General features: G+C 36.9%; 1 protein-coding gene across 13 annotated transcripts in view; it reads right to left on the bottom strand.

The window, feature by feature from the left end:
• The window catches only part of SYT14 (synaptotagmin 14), a 222,629-nt gene that overhangs the window by 19,362 nt on the left and 184,268 nt on the right, over positions 1–18,999 (bottom strand). Inside the window, exon 5 of one of the 13 annotated variants that reach the window (XM_065541176.2) lies at positions 12,545–12,977. The exons of the other annotated variants lie outside the window; for them this stretch is intronic. Within the exon in view, the coding sequence (XP_065397248.1) occupies positions 12,801–12,977 (177 nt within the window). The 3' untranslated portion in view covers positions 12,545–12,800. Of the gene's footprint in view, positions 1–12,544; positions 12,978–18,999 lie in introns of those variants that run through there. 13 annotated transcript variants of the gene reach the window in all.

The raw sequence follows: 18,999 nt of genomic DNA, 5'->3' as shown, positions 1-18,999 counted from the left end.
GTAGCAGTAGCTGCAGGTGATTAATGCAAAGTCAAACAAATTCCAATCATAACTAGGTCTACTTAAAGGAACAGTCCCACAGGCTCCCCAAAGTAAAACTTCTTCCCATCTTGCATAATATTTTACTTCTTTTTAATACTTCCCCTCCTTCCCCCTGAGTCTTCTGCCCTAGGGTAAAGGATTACAAGTAATTCTGTGAAAGTGAAGTATATGTAATTTTTAGAGGAATGAATATATGCTATATGTTTACCATAACCAGAATTAGTGGTTAAGGTAGCCATTACATTTCCTTAATGGTGTGAACAGGTTAAAATCAGGTGGAAGCTTGTAAATACATAGAGAAAAAACAATATGATTAAAAATACAATATAATTCCTATTAAGTAAACATACTAGGCTTTTTATTAATATTAAATTACTGCCAGCTTACTTGTAACTACTTATGCTCAATATTTTTTAAGGTGAAACCACTGAACTGTACAATGATCATTACTATAATTGAATTACCTATTGAATAGTGTCTGTGGAACTTAATTCTCACTGTGTCTGGAAGATAGCATTCAGTTTTTATTTATATGTGAAATGCTTCCATCATACTTTTCTGAAAATGGGGCGATCACAGAGGGTGCTGAAGTTAAAACAAGGGAAGTCACCTGCTGCAAAGTCAGAGCTGCCACTAATGATGAACTTCATCTCTAGCCGCAAGGATTCCTCCTCAGGGCCCTCTCCTAGCCCCAGGGAACTAGGTAAGGAGGAGATCACCAGAGGCAATTTCAGGAGAGAGGAAGAAAGAGTGTAATTGCTCCAAATCCCACCTCCTTTCCATCCTCCACACTGTTAGTCTAGCGTAAAGGAGAGCCAGGCTGGGTTTTAGTAGGGTTTGTAAAAACACCGAGTGTATCAAAAGGACAGTCTACTGGAGTGAACAGTGGCTTTGTACAGTTTGTACACAGGTAGCTTCTGGCACTCATTGATCCAGGCCTCAACCCATGTCACTAGGAACCAGTTCTCCTTTATCCATTTCTCAGGTTTGTTTCCCAAATTTGGCTTCATTCTCTGGCACACTTTTCCCTCCTAGTTGCCAGCAGCTCTGAGTGTCATGGGAAAGAGGAAGACAGCATCCTACTTGCTCAAATCCAAATCCTGGAACTTGCTGCTTAGAGCCCATGAGATTTAATTCTAGGGCTTTGGAATAAAGTCTGCTTCAGCAGAACACAGGGGCAGGTTAGTCTCCCAACCAAAATCTGGGTACGGTGTGCATAAGAAAGATATGAATGCTAGGCAGAAAAAACAGACGTCAACTACAGAGCCCATTCAACTGAGTTGTCTGTCCCTGCTTTTTCCCCCTTGGTCTTCAGTGAGGACTGTTATCCACATTACTGGAGAGCAGGTGATGTTGTTGCTGTTGCTCCAATTGTAAGTACCCTCCACAGGCTCTTGCTGTGCAGTTATTAGCCTTGCAGGAGCCGAGGAGGATGAAAAGATGGTTCAATGAAACGGAATCATGATGCTACTACACTCATGGAGCACGGCTCTGACATTCAGGTTAGGTAAGGAAGAGCCACAATAAAAGCAGAAAATGATCACTTTTTCTTTCATAAGCCCTACATATTAACACTAAAAATTAACATATCTGATAAGATTTAAGAAAAGAAAAATGAATCATAGAACATTCACATAAATAACCATAATAACAGAATACTTTATCAGCGTTTGACCATAGCATCATGTGGAAATGGTCATAAAAATCCCTGCTATGATCTGCTGTGTGCAGTGGCTCACACCTGTAATCCCAGCACTTTGGGAGGCTGAGGCAGACAGATCACTTGAGGTCACGAGATTGAGACCAGCCTGGCCAATATGGTGAAACATTGTCACTACTAAAAATACAAAAATTAGTCAGGTGTGGTGGCAGGCGCCTGTAATCCCAGCTACTCGGGAGGTTGAGGCACGAGAATTGCTTGAACCTGCGAGGTGGATGTTGCAGTGAGCCGAGATCATGCCATTGTACTCCAGCCTGGTCGACAGAGTGAGACTCCATCTCAAAAAAAAAAAAATTCCTGCTATAATCAAAATTTATGTATATATATGTATATATACATATGCACTTTTTTGCTCTATTCAATATGAACATATTTAATTAGCATTTCTGCTTATGAGATTGGTTTATAAAGTTTGTAAGTTTCTTTTCTCATGGTCTCCTGAAACAATACCTATTTGAAGAATATATATGTATAAATATAGGCATATGTGTATATTTTTTGCTGAATTATTTTAAAATGCTTAATTTAGGGTTTCTGCATATATGTTTATAAATGAGATTGGTTTATAATTTTCTCATGTTATTCTTGTCTAGTTGGTGTCAAAGTTATACAAGCCTCGAAAGAGAAGTTAGATACCTTTCCTTTTCATTCTCTGAAATAGCTTATATAACAGAAGTTATTTGTTCACTGAAGCTGGGTAAAACTTGCTTCTGAAACTTGAGCATCTTTTTTTCCTCTTTCTTTTAAGAGGACTCTGGCTACTGGCTGAATTTCTTTAATGATAATCAGTCTTTTCATGTTTTCTATTACTCTTAAATCACTTTTTAGACATTTGTATGTTTCAAGAAAAGTGCACATTTTATTTGTTTTCAAATTTATTTTCCTAGAGTCATTCTCTTAAAATTCTGAGATCTCCACTGAATTGGTGGTTATGTCCTCCTTTTAATTTGACATATTTTTCTTTCTTTCTTGTTCAACATCTCCAGGGGTGTTACCTATTTTTATTAGTAATTTCAAAGAACCAGATTTTGTTTATGTTAAACTTCTTTACAATTTTTCTTTAATTTCTACTCTGTTTCCCCTTTCTAACTTCTTGAGTTGAAGAATGCTTATAGCTGATCAATTTGCCTCATTCTTATGTTCTTAGAAATAAATTTAAGGCTAGACATTTCCTTATAATACTGATAGGGGATGAAATCCACAAATTTAGGTATTTTCATTTGTGTTTGTGCCTAAATATTTCCAATTTTAATTATGCTTTAGTCTCTGACGCTGAGTTGACTTAGAAAGTTTTTTTTTGGTTTGAGTATTGAAAAATATAGATTTTGGGGGGTTGGAGTGAGAGGGTTGCCTCTTTTACTCTCTAACCTCCTATTACTTTACTCCTCAGTCATAGAGTTCTAGCTAAATGCACTTCTTGCTATTCCTTGAACACAACACACGCACTCTGGGCTCAGGATAGGCTGTTCCATCCGCTCGCGGTGTTCTTTCCTCAGATTTGTACATGGTTAACTCCCTCACCTCTTTCAAGTCTTTGCTCATATATCACATTCCCAATGAGCCTTATACCTTGACCCTTATTTAATATTACACCTCCTTTCTCACTAGCACGCTTAATTCTGCTCACCCTGTTTCTCCCTCCACCCCCCAGTACTTACCTCTTTCTCACATACCCTATACTTATTGTATGTATTACGTTTATCTCTCTTCTCTACCTAGAATTAAGTTTCATGCAAGCCAAAATTTATATGTTTTTCATTAATGTATACTGAATACCTAGAACAACACCTAGCATGTAGTATATTATACTACTGCACTGCCTTCTGGCCTTTGTTGTAGCTGTTGAGAAGTCTGCTGTTGGTCACACTGTTGTTCCCTTGTATCTTATCTGGTTGCTTTTATCATTTTGTCTGGTATTTTATCCTTTCACTGTAATTTTTATGGGTGTGGACTCAGTTTTAATAATCCTGTGTAAAACTTCTAATTTCTCAATCTGATGATCTATGTATTTTAAATATTATCTTTCGTTTTTTCTAGTCTCACATTCTGGAGTCCTTATTAGAAAATATGCTTAACATTCCTATTCCACTCTCCAAAACTTTTTCATATTTTTCATTGAGTCTATTTTTAACGACTTTTTTCATTCTAGAAGTTCAATATGGCCCTTATTTAAATTAACCTCTTTTCCCACATTGTCTTATTCTTTTTTTTTGTAGTTTCTATTACTTCTTTTATTTCTTTATTCTATTAAAGCATATTTATTTTATAACCTCTTTCACAGAGCCCTATTAGTTCTAGAGCTGCCAACACATCTTTCTCTTGCGTCTACTGTCATTCATGGTGGACTAATTCTTCCTGCTCATACTTTTTAAAATGTGAGTTCATCTTCATTGGAAATTATTTTTTTCTGTGGGAATTGTATGTGGGAAATGTATATGTATACATATAGTATGTATGTAGTATATATACTACATATGTATGTCATACATACATATATAGGCCATGCATACTACATATAGTATATATGTAGTATATACATACTTCCTTGATTTCTTACCAGTCTATCACATTTCTGAAAATTTCAAAAACCTTCTTTCTCTGAGATAATCTGAGTCACTGCTCACACATATTGGGTTGCTAAATAGTAAAGCCTGTATCCCAGGAATGCTCTCACATTTACACCTGGGGCAGAAAACCAACAGTATCCATTATACTCTAGTACCTAATATACTGTTTACATTGTGTTTAATAGTTTTTAGAAACACTCATATTCATCTTATAATCCTAATTCATTTTATTTGTGACCAGACTTCAGGCCAGTTGCAAAAAGTAATAAATAGGCCATATACTGTTTTTTCTTTTTTTTTTGAGACCAAGTCTCACTCTGTTGCCCAGGCTGGAGTGCAGTGGCGTGATCTCACTGCAACCTCTGCCTCCTGCATTCAGGTGATTCTCCTGCCTCAGCCTCCTAAGTGGCTGGGACTACAGGCATGAGCCAACATGCCTGGTTAATTTTTGTATTTTTAGTAGAGATGGGGTTTCATCGCGTTGGCCAGGCTGGTCTTGAACTCCCGACCTCAGGTGATCTGCCCACCTCAGCCTCCCAAAGTGCTGGGATTACAGATGTGAGCCACCATGCCCGGCCATACTGTTTTTTATTTTACTGAAGGAAACAGAATAGACTAGAAATAAAGTTGTTATTTGGAGACTCAGCAGTAGAAAAGTATATTCAATGTCTGTTCAGCACAAGCACTGTACTAGGGAATAGATGAACTGATTTCAAGGCAGACTATGAAAAACTGCCTTTAGAGATTTTATGGGAGAAAATATGTGGATGTGATCAACTCTGGATAACAGAAACAATATTCCAGAGTTACCTGAAGTTGGTCCTAATAGGATTTCAGCAGGCATAGGGAAGGGCATTTCACACAAAGAAAGTATGAGCTAAGCCCCAAAAGTGGGTATCACATTTGCTAAATGTAAATGGATCTGGAGTGGCATGTGTTTATGGGGAGGGAGTGGAAAATGTAGATGGAAAGGAAGGATGAAGCCAAATTTTATTCACCCAGCACTGTATGAATATTTCTATTAGAGACTTTCTGTCCTGTAACTGTTGCTTTGTCTGTCTTTCCCACTAGACTGTGAGTCCCTTGAGGGCAGAACTTTTGTTTTATTCATCTTTGTATGTCCTCAAATTAGTACAGTGCCTATCATTCAGCAGGCACTTAATAAATATTGCTGAATGAAAATAATGAATCATAAAAGACACGAAATGCGGTGGTAAGAAAAGTTGGACCTACTCTACAAGTAGTGGAAGCAAGAGAGGCATTTTGAACTGGGAAGTAACATGCTCAGATAGACCTCTTCAAAAAATAAGGCCAAATATGCTGCATGACTGAATGCTTGAGCAGGGATCACAACTTACTTAGCTGTGCTAGTGACAGATAAGTCTTTACTTGAGATAACACTTGCTTTGTGCGCATTTTATATCCCGAGCAAAAAATTGCAATTTTTTACCCTGTAGCAAAACATAGACTTAAAAATATCTGTTTTATTATAATCAATCTTAGTGATCTAGACACATTATAGTTGGAGTAATCATATAAGATTTTTCTAACCTAACAGCTTTAGCACATACTAAGAACTATAAATTTTGCTTCAAAATTAATGTAGCTGACTTCCTTGATTTCTTCCTAGTCTATCACATTTCTGAAAATTTCAAAAATCTCTTTCTCTGAGATATCTGAATCACTGCTGACACATATTGGGTTGCTAAATAGTAAAGACTCTATATCCCAGAAATGCTCTCACATTTACACCTGGGGGAAGTGTGAGCTTTTTAAATTGGTCACTCAGCACATAGAGTGTTAGAATCAGTTATTCCTATGCAAGTTGATATATCCAATTATATGTTCCCTTTAATTAATTTATTTTAAATGAGATGATTTGAATCTGTTTTTAATATAAATATGTTTTTATTATTGGAAAACTAAATATAAATAAATTAAATTATTAATATAACAGCCCCAAATAATTTCTAAATGTCTTCTATATTTTGGATTATAATTATCCATAGACTACTGGTTTTCCAACAGTGGTTAGTGAAATCTATTGAATTTCATTTTTAAAATACAATTTTAACTATTTAAAAATTAAAATAAAAACAATACAAGTACATAAATGAGTAATAAAATAGAGGCAATACAGTGTACTCAGAAGGAAAGGAAACTTTGCAGCCAGATTTACTGGGGTCTGTTACAGGACTGTGACTTTAGTAAGGTATTTAGCATCTCCATACTTCAGTTATCTAAAAAATGTGAAATAACTATCTACTTCCTTAATAGTTACACCACTTGTTAACATATTAGGGAACACATTGTATTGCAAATAAATTTAATGTATTATTTTCTGTATCTTGGACTAAAGATTTACCTGTCATTTCTGTTTAATTGAGAATATTTGAAGTTTAAAGAGCAAGCTGTCAAAAAAAGTTATCATTTGTAACTCCTTATCTATACGAATCAGAATTTTCTCTAAAATGCATAATTAAAATAAAAGAAATATGTTGCACTGGATTTCAGAGCTGCAGCAAGATGAAAACGTATTAGCAGCAATTGCATAATTGTAGGTGCCTGTGCTTTGGACAGAGTAAGACAGTTGAATTTATGAATAAGCTCTAACTTTTTGCCATCTGTGTGACATTGGACATGTTTTAAAAGTTCCTTGAGACTCGATTTCCTCATCTATAAAAATAATATAGTAATAGTACTTTCTAGAAAATTTCATTCTCAATTTTTTGTTCATCAAAACCACCCTATCATTTTCAGCATTAGATGTTACAAGTAAATATTATAAAATAAGATTTCTGTTAGTAAAATACCACTTTTCTCTGCCTTACACGTTTGAGTTATAAATAATATTTCATTTGAAATAAAGGGTTTGAATGCTTGAAAAGCCATGAACTATACTACCTTTATATCCTATTTCTGAACGGTCATTCAAATGACCACATTTTACACATTGTAAGATTGTGCTGCCCCCTGCTGACCCAGTTTCTCCAAAATATTTTGAGTCTTCAGTTAAGTCAAAACTTACAGGATTACAGTTAAGTAACTCTCTAGCAGGCTGAGGACGTAATAATATAGATGGTAAAATATTGAATATAGCACTAAATAATATATGACATTTTTCAAGATATTAAAGTATAAACTATTGATGGTGGGAGCAAATGAATATAATATACTCCCAAATGTGTAATATTTAACAAATGTAGATACCCAAGTAACTATTATAATTGCCATTGTTTACAGTGCTGCTGACACCTGGAGAAAAATTAGCAAAATATACACATTTGTGGCTAAAATTAAGTATTCAGTAATTATTTCCCTGTTTCTTCCACTGAATTAATAGCAACTTGATCTTCATTTCCCTACATTAGAATGGCATTTGTTTTTGGCTAGCTGCAATGTTTTAAAATTACACTTTTAATGCATTACCTTTTCCAACTTTTGGGCATCTTCTCTTTTTTAATCTCACATGACCAACCAGATAAACACTGGTGATTTTTCCTCCAGATAGTATCTCAAAATAGGCTCTTCCTTACTACTAAAACTCCTCTAATAGAGTGTTATTATCTAATAGTGCAAAAAGTACTTGACAAATCAAAAGAACTAGGAGCAGTTCTACCTGTTTCTAGCCCTAAGCCTTGGAGGTAATTGATCTACTGAAAGTCTCATTTTTCTCCATTACAAAACAGAGATTCATGTTCATGTCCTCTCAAGTGATAAGATTACGTGAGCAAACACACAAGTGTTTTAAAAATAGATCACTATATTTCTATAATGCAATTTCATCTTAGTTATCTTTTCCCCATTCTGGTGCTTCTTGTACACTATTTGAGTTATAAATAATATTTCATTTGAAATAAAGGGTTTGAATGCTTGAAAAGTTTTTAAACATTATCTGTGTAGTGGATGCAGACAGTGGGAAATAGGGGAGGAAGGGGTGCAGAGAGCAGGCACAGGAGAGGTCTCCTATGCTCAGTCAGGTCATCCTTCATGTCAGCTCAATCTGTTACTTACTTTTAAATCTTTGAACTTTTGGCCTTGTAACTTTCTTCTGGTAATGTTCCTAGTTTTCCTTAACTGAACGGCCATTTTGGATCAGTTCATCACTACAGTTCACCAATCTCCATGCCAGCATATGGACATCAGACACTGGTAAACTAGACTTCCATACACCTGGCTTTTGTGGTGACACACCTCTATTCAAAAACCGTTACAGGCAGAATGGTGAAGTAAGGACCTCTGAAAGTTGCTCCTCTATAAAAGCAACATGAACACTGGCAAACATGGTCAAAAAAAAAAACTTTTTCAGAAATCTGAACTAACTAAAGGCCTGCAATATTCCAAGGAGTGTTTATTCAAGAAAAATGGCTGAATACTGTGAGAAATACAAGGTTTGTGGCATTTTAAATGTACCCTATTCCCATTACCCTCTCCCCAGTTCGCTGGTAGTGTTGAAAGCCAACACTTGCAACTGTGAAATCCAACAGCAATCAGTGGCAATTGTTTAACACTGCAGCCACCAAAGAAGCAGTTCTGGCCAATGAAAAAATAAGAGCAAAATCTAGGGAATGAAAAGTTAATAGGGATCTCTGAAAAGTTCTAACACATTTCTGGAAATCTAGCAGTCCATGCACATGTGCAAAGCTATGTGCATGCCCAGAAAAAAACTTGAGAAGGTCGTAGTCTCATAACTCTAGCTGATCTTGTTGCTCTGTGCATGCAGAAAGTGAAAGATAAGGCACAGTTGTAAACTGACTCCAGGAGTATTGAAGGCATGGCTCAATACACGCAGAACCCCTCAGCAAAGACTTAATGAAATCTCTGTCCAGTTGTTAGCTGGCCACTAATGTTAACTGGGATGCACATGGCAATAATATAGACTTTACAAAATCCAAGAAAGTCATCAAACAAAGAGGAATGACAACAACAAACAGCAACAATAAACCGTGGGAGCGACTAGTCTAGGAGAATGTCTTTGTCAAGGCATTCAGATTGGAAGTGAAGAATTAAAACTACCTCTATTCACAGATGACATGATCTCCTATGCAGTAAATCCTAACATACACATGAAGAAAATAACTACTAGAACTAATGAATATGCTCAGCAAAGCTTCAGGATTTGTGATCAATATACAAAAATCAATTTTATCTCTTTACACTAGAAATGAACAATGAAAAAACAAAATTAAGAAAACAATTCCATTCACAATAGCATCAACATGAATAGAATACTTAGGAATGTATTTAACAAAACTGTAAAACCTGTATTACATTGAAAGTTACAAAACATTTTTGAAAGAAATCAAAGAAGTCCCAAATAAATGAAAAGACATCTCATGCTAATGGATTGGAAGACTTAAATTGTTAAGATGGTAATACAGCCCAAAGTACCGATCAAACAGATTCGAAGCAATCCCTATCAAAATTGCAATGGCCTTCCTTTTTTTTTTTTTTTGCAGAAACAAAGAATTCAATCCTAAAATTTACATGTCCTAAAAATTCATATGTAAACGCAAGGGACCCAGAATAGCCAAAACAATCTTGAAAAACAGTAACAAAGTTGGAGGACTCACATTTCCCAATTTTAAAACTTACTATAAAGCTTTAATAATCAAGACGGTGTGGTACTGGCAGAAGGATAGACAAATAGATCAAGAGACTATAATTGACAGTCCAGAAATAAAAACTTACATTTATGGGCAATTCATTTTCAACAAGGGTGCCAACACAAATAAATGAAAAAAGAATTTTTTTTAACAAATGGTGTTGGGACAACTGGATATTCACATGTAAAAGAATTAATTTGGACCTCTCCCCTCACACCGTATAAAAAATCTAAAGAGCTAAAACCATAAAACTACTAGAAGAAAACATAGTAGTAAATCTTTATCTTATATTAGGCAATGGTTTCATAGATAAGACACTAACAGCACAAGCAACAAAAGGAAAAATCAATGAGCTGAATTCTCAAAATTAAGAACTTTGTACTTCATAGAACATCATCAAGTAAAAAGACAGGCAGAATGGGAGGAAATATTATCAAATCACTTATCTTATAAAGGACTTATTTCCAGAATATGTAAAGAACTCTTAATTCTCAAAAATAAAGAGACAAATAAGCCAATTTAAAAAATAGGCAAAGGATTTTAATAGAAATTTATCCAAAGAAGATAAATGAATGGTCAATAAGCACATGAAAAGATGCTCAACATCATTAGTCATTAGGGAAATACAAATCAAAACCATAATAAGATACTACTTTATATCCAGTAGGATAGCTTACATAAAAAGATAATAACAAGTGTTGAAGAGAATGTGGAGAAACTGAAACTCTCATACATTGCTGGTGGGACAGTAAAATGGTGCACCTACTTTGAAAAACTGTTTGGTAGTTCCTAGAAATGTTAAGAATAAATACAGCTCTAGAACTAGATATATACTCAAGAGAAATGAAACTATATGTCTACACAACTTGTACACAAATGTTCATAGCATTATTCATAAAGCCAAAAATGGAAACAACCCAAATGTCAATGAATGGAAAGACAAACAAAATGTGGTATATCCATACAAAGAATATTATTAAGTCCCCAAAAAACAATGAAGTATGGATATGTGATAAAACATGAATAAGCCTTGAAAACGTCATGCTAAGTAAAAGTCATCAAACACAAAAAGCCACATATTGTATGATTCGATTCATATAAAATGTGCAGAAGAGGCAAAACCATAGGACAAAAAATTGGTTAGTGGTTGCCAGGAGGTGTAACTGCTAATGGCTACAGAGTTTTGGTTGGGGGGGGGGATAATAAAAATATTGTGAAATTAAATCATGGTGATGGCTGCACAACTATATGAATATTCTAAAAATCATGACTTTTATACTATAAAAGGGTGAATTTTATGATCTGTGAATCATGTCTCAATAGTTATGAAAAATTACAGGATCCCTATTTCAGAATAATATAATCTTAGAATCTCAAAGATAATTTAATCTAGTGGTTTTCAAAGAGTTGTAGTAAAAGTACCCTTTTGTTCAGACATGGTGGCTCACACCTGTAATCCTAGCAGGAGTTCGAGACCAACCTGGGGAACATGGCAAAACCCCAACTCCACTAAAAATACAAAAAAAGAAAATTAGCCAGGCGTGGTGGTGCACGTATGTAGTCCCAGTTACTCGGGAGGCTAAGGCATGAGAATTGTTTAAACCCGGGGGGTGGAGGTTACAGTGAGCTGAGATTGCACCACTGCACTCCAGCCTGGGTGACAGAGCAAGACTCTGTCTCAAAAAAAAAAAAAAAAAAAGTACTATTAAAAGAAATAAAATATTATTCTAATTCCACATTCAAATACATGAAACAGGTAAGTATAGCATTGTATTAGTATATGTTTATTACCGAGTCAAATTTATAATAGGTTGTTTGAATAAAAAATGAAATTTGATATTTAGGTTTGTAGGTAACAGTTTTGGCATCCAGTGTTTGTGTTTTATTTTATGTATATCAATAAAGAGCTGATAAGTTGTGAATTACCTTGCCTTGCAATGTCAGAATATTAATTGATTGAACTGACCAAGAAAATTGAAAGATAAAGTTAGGGAACATTACATAAACTTTTTAAGTTAAACCATTACTATAATGATTGTTTATAATTAAAGAAAATTACCCTGATTTTATGCAAATAATTAAAACTACCTGATTTTTTTAAATATAGAAAAAGCACTGACTGTGATGCATGTATAATTTTTATGGCAGACATATATAGGACTAAATTAAACAATATATAGTGATTAAACAATATATCAACACCAAGCTATAATATTCCCAAGTCACAATTATAAGAATTTCAAATATATAGAGAGATATGGGAGAAGTGGCTTTATTAGTAAATCTATAGAAGAAAAAAAGAGTAGATAGTGAGTGATACGGTTTGGCTGTGTCCCCACCCAAATCTCATCTTGAACTGTAGCTCCCATAATCCCCACATGTTATGGGAGGGAACCGGTGGGAGATAATTGAATCATGGGGATGGGTTTTTCCTGTGCTGTTCTCTTGGTATTAAATAAGTCTCAAGAGATCTGATGGTTTTATAAAGGGCAGTTCCCCTGCATAGGCTCTCTTGCTTGTCACCATGTAAGATGTGACTTTGCTCCTCATTTGCCTCCACCATGATTGTGAGACTTCCCCAGTCATGTGCAACGATGAGTCCATTAAACTTCTTTTTCTTTATAAATTACGCAGCCTCAGTATGTCTTTATTAGCAGTGTGAGAATGGACTAACACAGTGAGTTAACACGTAAACAGTTTCCAATATATTAAAATTTAATACACATGTGTTTATAATTTTGATTTTTTTTTTTTTTTTTTTACAATTTTAAACTATAATTTTAAAAACAAGTTGGGAGCAGTGGCTCACGCCTGTAATCCCAGCATGTTGGGAGGCCAACGTGGGCAGATCACAAAGTCAGGAGTTTAAGACCAGCTTGACCAACATGGTGAAACCCCGTCTCTACTAAAAATACAAAAATTAGTCAGGCATGGTAGCACGTACCTGTAATTCCATCTACTCAGGAAGCGGAGGCAGGAGAATCGCTTGAACCCCGGGGGCGGAGGTTGCAGTGAGGCAAGATCGCGCCACCACACTCCAGCCTGGGCAACAAGAGCAAAACTCCATTTCAAAAAAAAAAAAAAAAAGAAATTTGAAGCAAACATTTCCCAGAGCATTTCTGGAGAACATGGTTCAAATCTACCTATTTTACCTAACATATTTACCTTAGAAATGAGAAAAATAAGGCCTGGAGAGGTTAAATACCTTTCTGAAAGTTTTAACATATCTAGTTGTTCTGGAGAAAATGGACTAGGACTCAGGATTCTGGACTCTTAATTCGAATGGTCTTTTTACTAAGAAGTCTAAATCCCTTATTCTGTTTTTGAGGATCTTTATAATCTGGCTTCATCCTCATATTCACTTTCATTATTTTTCCCTCTATAATTCACAAGAGTAGTGAGGTCCCCACATTTCTACCAAGGAAGAGCGCCAGTGGGATGGTGATGATTTTTGGTGGGGGTGTGGCAACTGCCCATCAAGAATGTGAGCATAGGAGGTGAAGGAGGCTGTGTCCTACGAGTTTACCTTTCAAATCTGGGGCCCACATCTGCCTCCTCTTCAGAGTTCCCGTTATTGTTTGGGCCTTCAGACGGAATTGATACAAATTACAAAACTGGGTAAGTCCCTTCAAATCTGCCCATACCCTGACAGAAATTCATTTGTATAAAATTTTGAAGCACATGTTACCAGGATCCATGAGACACTCTTGCAGATTGTGGTTCAGTCTGAAGCTCCTGCCATCTGACGGTACCATATTCTCCCTCTCAGCAATGTTTCAACTGCTAATCATCTAGTGAGGCCTGCTCCGTTAGTGAAGATTTCCACCTGGCTCACAGATTCCCCTGCACCCTAACGTCTCTCTGACTTAATGTGACTTAAGGTGAATTAAATTTCCACATGAATGATCCTTCTAACAGTCTGCACACTAAGTTATTTGATTTTCTCTTCTCTAATGACTTCTCCCTCCCAGTCTCACATTATTTCTTGGGCCTCGGCATCACCAGAGGCTACGGTGAGGTCTTTGCCAAAACTACTAAGTAAAACAGGTGCTGACTACAGCCTCTTTTTTCTAACATAAGTTGCTCACTCAACTGCTCTCACAACTCCATGCTTTGACTGCACCTTCAGTCCTTGACACTATATTTTTTGTTCATCAGCCCCTTCTTGTCCTTACTTCTTCCTCCATCAAGCTGGCATTCCAAGCTGCCAAAACGCTAACCTTGGAAGAACCAATTAACTCCTTGATTGTACTAGGAAAAGCAACACAGTGGGATGAATTGGAACTTTGGCCATCATCTGGCTATACTTACAATCTAGTTATACTTCTCGGGTGAATTTATTTTTCCATTTTCCCAATTATTATAAATCTTCCATTTTCTAAAATCAGCTGACCCAGTTCCATTCTCCTAAAATCACTGACCCCGTTCCCTTTCTCCTTACTCATTCCTGCCTCCTGCTTCTCTCTCTCTCACACACACGCATGCATGCACACACACCTCTCAATATGTGGAAACTTCCTCAACTTCCTGTGAAAATATCTACAAACTTTCTGACATCTGGATTCTCTTCTTCTTTCTTACCATTGTAAGAGGAGGCATCCCTTGTATTTCAGACCAATTTCTCCACCTGCTATCTGGATCCTATTTTCTATAGGCTTCTTGTCTCACATCCTTAATATCATGCTTCAATGAATTTGTCTCAGCCATATTTAAATATACTTAAGTCTCACTCATAGTTTAAAAATTCATTTTGAATCCCAAACTACCTATGGCCAAGGAAAGAAGTACTGGAAGGAATCAAGCAGAACAATTCCCAGAACTCATATAGGCCTGAGAATAATTCACATTCTGAATAAAGTGTAGAAAACATAATATATGGGGCACTGAGTTGAGTACTTAGAAGGAAATTGCCTGAGTAGTGGGGTCAAATTTGCCCTAGAATAAATAATGTCTAGTTTTCTAAAGCAAAACTTAAAAGCAAGCCTCAAAAGGATCAAAATGTTTTCAAGTTGCCTGATTGCATCCAAAAAGCTCAAAAGTATGAGAAAACAAAATAATTTAGCACCCAACAATGTAAAATCTACAATATCCAGGATACATTAAAAATTATCAAGCATGCAAAGAAAAAGGAAAATAAAACCCATATTAAGGGAAAAAAGTCAATCGATAAAAACTGATCCAGAAACAAAACAGATGATAGAATTTGTAGACATGGACCTTAAAACAGCTATTATAAATATGTCCCATGGTTCAAGACAATAGAAGAAAACATGGTATTGTTAAGAAGAGACACAGACTATATAAAATAGACCCACATTTAACTTATAGAGACTAAAAAATATATCTGAGATGAGAAATACGCTGGACTGGATTACCAACATAGAAAATGCACAGGACAAGATCAATGAACCCAAAGACATAGCAATAGAAGATCTAAAATCAAACCACAGAGGAAAAAAAAGACAGGGAAGCCAGGTGCGGTGGCTCATGCCTGTAATCCCAGCACTTTGGGAGGGTGAGGCCAGTGGATCACTTGAGGCCAGGAGTTCAAGACCAACCTGGCCAACACGGCAAAACCCTGTCTCTACTAAAAATACAAAAAATTAGCCAGGTGTGGTGGTGCATGCCTGTAATCCTAGGTACGCAGGCAGCTGAGGTAGGAGAATCACTTGAACCTGGGAGGTGGAGGTTACAGTGAGCCGAGATTGCGCCACTGTATTCCAGCCTGGGTGACAGATTGAGACTCCATTTTTGGAAAAAAAAAAAAAAAGGGAAAAAAATTAAGAACACAGCATTAGTGAGTTTTGGGACAACTTCAAAGGGTCTCATATGTATGTATCAGAGTTTCAGAAAGGGGTTATGTGGCCAGAATTAATATTTGAAGAAGTATTGGCAAAAGGTTCCCTTTAATTAAAACTGCAAATCCAAACCTCTGAGAAACTCAGTGAACCCAGATCGACAAGATGACATATGTATGATAAGGTTATGGCTCCTAGCTTTATCAACAATTTTACAGTGGTACTGTAAAATGATTTAGAAATGGAGGAGGAGGAAAAGCATGTTTAGAGGTAGAGGCAGAAAGGAGTTCAATATTGTATATGGTGAGTTTAAGGACTAAAAGTATGAAGCTTTAAAGGTATACTGTGTGTGAAAACATGCTGTAAACAGTTGAAGTGTTTTACAAATTATTTAAGTATGTGTTCAACTAAGGCAAGAAACTCAGGGCTCCATTTCATTAATACTAATGAAAACTGTAAAACTTAGGTACAGATGTTCGAATAAATAAGAGTAAGGCATAGTTAAGAATAAGATAATCAAAACGGGGTGTGGTGGCTCACACCTGTAATCCCAGCACTTTGGGAGGCTGAAGTGGGTGGATCGCTTGAGCCCAGGAGTTCAAGACGAGCCCTGGAAACATAGTGAGACTCCTGTCTCTACAAAAAAAAAAAAAAAAAAAAAAAAAATTAAAAATTAGCTGGGTGTGGTGGCATGCACCTGTGGTCTCAGCTACGCAGGAGGCTGAGGTGGGAGGATCGCTTGAGCCTGGGAGGTTGAGGCTGCAGTGAGCCATGACTGCACCACTGCCCTCCAGCCTGGGTGACAGAGCAAGACCTTATCTCCAGCCTGGGTGACAGAACAAGATTCCGTCTCAAACAAAACAAAACAAAAAACAAAACCCAAAAAAACAAAACCACAACAACAAAACCTAACCAACCAAATTGTTGTAACTATGTGCCAACCTTATATGAATAATGTTGTAATCCTGTCAAAAGTGCCTCTGTCTCTGCCTATACAAATGAAACTTTAACTTCCCTACTTTGGAGTGCCACCTCCATTTCTATGGAGTTGGTGTTTCTGAGTGGTCCATCCCCACACTTTACACTTGAACAAGCTCTCCAAAAAAAAAAAAAAAGAAAGAGTAAATAAGACAATCAGATGTGAATAAGGTATCTTTTGGGCTAGGTTCTCAAAAATAAACAACCAGACAGTTGCCAAAAAAAGTCAAAATTAGCACTCGGCTCTAGGATTCTTAGAAATTTTTATTTGCCTCTACCTTCCACAAGAAGCAAAAGGAATACTTCAGGAAATACAGAGATTTTGATCTTCCTGTCAGTTCACTTGGGAATGGATAAGTGAATATATTAATAAAATATGGAAGGCAAGAGAAAATACTAACTAATACACTGGACACCACTATCAGATTCACCGTTACTGGCACCACTATTGGCTAACTCCAGCTACTCAATCAGATTTAAGCATTTACTGGTGTACTCTGCTATCAAATGAAATAAACCTGTTTGCTATACAATATCTATTAACTCATTTCTTATTATACTTTCAGTAAATATGAAGAGCAGGATGTGAATCTGAGGACTTCTCCAGTGAAAACAGCTTCTGGTATAAATCTGAGATTATCACAAAAGCTGCACCTATCATATTATAGGAATAATAAGTGTTGAAGAACCTATATCCCAGTGCAAAAGTCATTGCCTCCCAAACTGAGTCTGATTCTCCAGAGAACTTGACCTGAGATCAACTGCTAAGATGCTTCGCTAGAAATACACGTGCACTTTCAGAAAGTTCTCCTCCTAGAAAGGGGTATAACTGCAACATTAGGACTGTAACATATGAACATGTCTATTAATTAAAAGAAGGTACAATCTTTTGAAGTTAGTTATCCTCCAGCTGGCTTATGGAAAGGTCCTCTGACCATTGTGGGAAAATAAAAAGATCAGAGTAAGATATAATAAATTCAGGGAATGGTGTACAGATTTACAAAAGCTCCTACCCAGTCAAAGTGTGGGAATGAAGTCAGGTTTTACAAGGCTTTAGAAAAAAAATCTCAGAAAAAAGTAAGAGGTATAGTTAGATCTGTAAATGGCGGATTTAAGGCAGCTACACAAGAATCCAGAAGAGACGCCAGGGACTTGTCAGTACCAGGGATAGTTCCACCACTCAGTTTCTGTCTTTAATCTCAGAAGGCCAAAAATTACATCTAGTTGCAATACTCTGAAGATTATACTTGGTGGCCATTTCATAGACATCTGGAAAAGGGAAATATCTGAATTATCTGAAACATAAAATATGGCCACATCTGTATAATGGTCAATATAAGTTAGTGGCTATCATTGTGTGTGTGTGTGTGTGTGTGTGTATATACATCTGTGTACACATCTGTATACACACACCCACACCCATATATATATATATAAAATCATCATCTTAGACTTTATAGAGGGACTGTCCAGGGGTCATTAACTTACAAAACCAATTAAGGGTGATGAAATAATCTGTACAATAAACCCCTATGATACAAGCTTACCTATAAAACAAACCTGCACATGTACCCCTGAGCTTAAAATAAATGTTAAAAAAATCGGGGGCGTGCCCAAGATGGCTGAATACGAACAGCTCCAGCCTCCAGCTCCCAGCGTGAGTCACACGGAAGATGGAGGATTTCTGCATTTTCAACTGAGGTACCGGGTTCATCTCACTGGGGCGTGTCGGACAGTTGGTGTTAGTCCGCGGGTGCAGAGCGATCAGCGAGAGCTGAAGCAGGGCAAGGCATCGCCTCACTTGGGAAGGGCAAGGGGGAAGGGAATTCCTTTTCCTAGCCAAAGGAAAACCTAGAAAATCGGGTAACTCCCACCCTAATACTGCGCTTTACCAAGGGTCTTAGCAAACTGCACACCAGGAAATTATATCCCACACCTGGCCTGGAGGGTCCCACGCCCATGGAGCCTCCCTTATTGCTAGCACAGCAGTCTGAGATCTAACTGCAAGGCAGCTGCGAGGCTGGGGAGGGGTGCCCGCCATTGCTGAGGCTTAAGTAGGTAAACGAAGCTGCTGGGAAGATCGAATTGGGTGGAGCCCACCACAGCTCAAGGAGGCCTGCCTGCCTCTGTAGAATCCTCCTCTGGGGACAGGGCATAGCTAAACAAAAAGCAGCAGGAACCTCGGCAGAGGTAAATGTCCCTGTCTGACAGCTTTGAAGACAGCAGTGGATCTCCCAGCACGGAGGTTGAGATCTGAGAACGGACAGACTGCCTGCTCAAGTGGGTCC

The sequence above is a fragment of the Macaca fascicularis genome, chromosome 1 (assembly GCF_037993035.2).
Source record: "Macaca fascicularis isolate 582-1 chromosome 1, T2T-MFA8v1.1".
NCBI lineage: Eukaryota > Metazoa > Chordata > Mammalia > Primates > Cercopithecidae > Macaca > Macaca fascicularis.
This window is presented reverse-complemented; position numbering and strand designations above follow the sequence as displayed.